The sequence below is a fragment of the Palaemon carinicauda genome, chromosome 6 (genome assembly GCF_036898095.1).
Source record: "Palaemon carinicauda isolate YSFRI2023 chromosome 6, ASM3689809v2, whole genome shotgun sequence".
NCBI lineage: Eukaryota > Metazoa > Arthropoda > Malacostraca > Decapoda > Palaemonidae > Palaemon > Palaemon carinicauda.
The window spans coordinates 28,196,553-28,199,780 of NC_090730.1; the positions used below are offsets into that span (position 1 = coordinate 28,196,553).

The 3,228-nt window shown below is 42.8% G+C and overlaps 1 protein-coding gene across 1 annotated transcript; it reads left to right on the forward strand.

Annotated features, from left to right (window-relative positions):
• Positions 1-265: 265 nt before the first annotated feature.
• Positions 266-3,003, forward strand: LOC137642929 (uncharacterized). Its single transcript, XM_068375793.1, has 3 exons — positions 266-634; positions 732-1,134; positions 2,759-3,003. The coding sequence occupies exons 1-3, from the start codon at positions 266-268 to the stop codon at positions 3,001-3,003; spliced, it is 1,017 nt and encodes a 338-aa protein (XP_068231894.1).
• The last annotated feature ends 225 nt before the right edge of the window (positions 3,004-3,228 follow it).

A 3,228-nucleotide genomic window follows, 5' to 3' on the forward strand; every position in this document is an offset into this window, starting at 1 on the left:
GCATGGGAACAAATTGAATCGAGAGCTGAAAAAATGGGCATGTTTCGGCTTCATAGACGTGTGAAAAATGTAGACCTCTTTGCTGTAGAAGCAAAACATCACCCATCATGTTTGAGATCATTCCACACCGCATTTGCTAACTTTGAACGCGGGGTTAACAGAGCAAATGACCCCAAGCGTACTGAACACGCGAAGATTTCGGCCGCTTATGAGAAGGCACTGAATTTTGTACGGGAGCACATTCGAACTCATGTCATCCAACGGAATGGCTGGCCTTCTTGACGATCCTGACTGCCCAAGGGCTGGGAGGCATCGCGAGCTTGAGAAGGCAGAGATAAAGAAGAGTGAGAAAGCTGTTCAAAGAGTCATCACTGCTGTCAGAAACTTCACGAATCCATTCACAATCCCAGATAAGGACAGGCTCTACTCCTTAGCCTCTGGTTCTCCTACATCCAAGGATGTTGAGAGGGATGTGCTGGAAGCTGACGCTGTAGGAAAAGCTGCAAAGGCTGACTTTATTACACGTTTGCAGAGCGGCCACCAAGGAAGCTTCTTCGACCCAATCAAAAGGAAGAAACTCAAGACCATGGAGGCATGCAACAAGAAGATCAAGCTCACATCATCGCAAGGAAAGGTAAGTTTATATTTCATTGAGCAAGTTATGTATTGTTAAGGGACTTTTGTACAATCTGTATTACAATATAAAATTATAATATATATTGTTATTTCAGGTCATACAGTATCAGGAGCAAAGCAATGTTGCATTCCTTCTCCTTGTGAAGTCACAGTGCCTAGATGAACCAATTGACTTGGATGAACTCATGAAGTACAGCCTGATGCCAGTGCCTCCAAGTATTGGAACATCAGATGGATTTTTTGCGAAGACCAACAAAGCCACCATTCTGCACTACCTGATGGAAGAGTTCAACCAAGATGAGCTGCCTTATCCAAAGGATGCCCTATTCATCCAGGATGGAATGGCACTTCTCCATGTCCTTTCTAACTTGCCCCCGACCTGTGGGGAGATCTGCCTTCAGATACTTGACCAGATGATTGCCAAAAAACATTTCTTGTTCTCAACTGACAGCTATTTTCCGGGATCCATCAAAGCTCAGGAAAGACTTCGACGTGGCAGCTCAGAGAGGATCATTCTTGCCGGACCAGCAACAAGAAAGCCATACGACTTCAAGGTGTTCCTTGCAAATGACGACAACAAGAAGCAGCTCTGTCAACTCATGCTGCAGGTATGGAGTGGCCAACAGGCGGCATCTAGACTGGAGAGAACCGAGATGGCAGTACTGATTGTCGAGGGGAGAGCTCATCAGTTCGTTTCCAAAGAAGGCAAGGTATGTGAAATTGCACCTTTATTTTTAGGATGACTACATTCATTTACATGTTAATCCAAAATATGCTCAATGACCTTTTTTGTTTCAGGTCGAGGTGCTTGAGATGCCCACTATATACAGTAACCAGGAAGAGACAGATACGAGAGTGGTGTTGTACCTACATCATGCTGCTGCTCTTGGTTACAAGAATGCTGTGGTTAGAACCCCTGACACGGATATCTTCGTGATTCTACTCTACCATGCCCATGCTATCAAACTGACTGTGTACCTTGATACAGGATCAGGAAAGCAACGTCAGCTCATCAATGTATCTGAGCTAGCACAATCATTAGGGGAGGACTACTGTGCTACCCTTCTTGGCTTCTATGTCTTCACTGGGGAGGATTGTACCAGTGCTTTCAAAGGAAAAGGGAAGGTCGGTCCACTAAAAAAGCTTGAGAAGAACCCGAGATTCCACAAGGTGTTCAGAGAACTTGGGAATGACTGGAGCATAAATGGCCTAATGTTGAACCAGTTAGAACAATTCACTTGCTTGATGTACAGCCAAAGTCGTGATTTGTCTGTGGATGCCGTCCGATCTAAGATGCTTCGAAAGATGGTAGGAGAAAATGAAAAATTAACATTGAAATCTAAGGTGGACTTTGCTCGCCTCCCTCCATGTCTTTCAGCATTGAAGCCCCATGTCCAGCGTGTGAACCACCGGGTTTGTTTGTACAAACGAGCTAACGAACCCATTTGTGAAAAGCCAAACCCCTACGACGAGGGCCAGGGATGGATAAAGACAGAAGAAGGCATGCTGGAACCATTGTGGTCATGTGGTCCAGTACTACCTACCTCACTAGTTGATCTCCTTGAAACTATTGATGATCAGGAGGAAGCAGAAGATAATTGCGAAGACGAAGAAACAGATTCATTTGACTTCGACAGCGATGAAAGCGATGACGATTGAAGCTTGTGATGACAGGGAACATTTAGATGATTTCCAGAAGCATCTATATCTTAATTTTTTTTTCTTCTTAATGTGCAAATGACACTTGTGATGAAAAAACGACTGGTCTTATGATGTTCTTTCACCCTTAAAATACGAGTACAGGCAACACGTTCTTCACGATTGCTATAACATTTGCAAAGATATGGTAAAAATAGGTTTTTCAGTAATGGCGGCACTAATTTGCATATCTTACATGTCAGGAACACATGTGGTCACTATGAGACTGGTCTTATATTGATGCTAGACCCTCAAAACCTGGGTCTAGACACCTTATTTTTGCAGTTATCTGTTGTATTGGCGGAGTTATAGCGATTTTAGTATTTTCATGTAATGGCGGCTTAATTTGCATAAAAAAGGCACGTGGGACAATATTTCAAATTTTTAACATAGCAAACCGTTTTCTACACATTTTTCCCCATAGGAAGACACCAATTAGAAATTGATTTCCGGGGGGTGCACGCAGACCCCCTCTACCAACTGTACTATTCCCGCGTTAAGAATACAGATTTATTGGCATTAAAAGATATTAATGAGAGTAGACATGTGCCATCAGTCACTTACCTGACGTACTTCCGAAAGATGTGTTTTCGACTTGGCCACTGCAAAGCCGCTGATGAGGCTGTCATAGATAGGAGTCCCAACTCCTTTTTCTCATTTTCCTTTTAGGATTACATTGATCATGCTTTAATGAAGAAATAACGAATAATTAAATCAAGTTGAAAAGCATTGTACCAACCGTGCGTCACACGATCGTACATAGTTCATTTTGTGTATATATTATGCTTGTATCTTCGCTCTTCCCTCATACTAAAAAGAACCAGAATAAACATGTCTGCTTTTTTCATCTGTAACAGTGTCTGTTTTTCGAACATGAAATTTCTTGTCGCTTTG

What these genes read in the sequence shown, in the direction of transcription:
- LOC137642929 (XM_068375793.1), top strand. Translation starts at nt 266, where the DNA reads ATGGCTGGCCTTCTTGACGATCCTGACTGCCCAAGGGCTGGGAGGCAT. An exon ending in TCACATCATCGCAAGGAAAG is followed by an intron (nt 635 to 731) that starts GTAAGTTTATAT and finishes TTGTTATTTCAG; the next exon opens with GTCATACAGTATCAGGAGCA. An exon ending in GGAAAGACTTCGACGTGGCA is followed by an intron (nt 1,135 to 2,758) that starts GCTCAGAGAGGA and finishes TTTTCCCCATAG; the next exon opens with GAAGACACCAATTAGAAATT.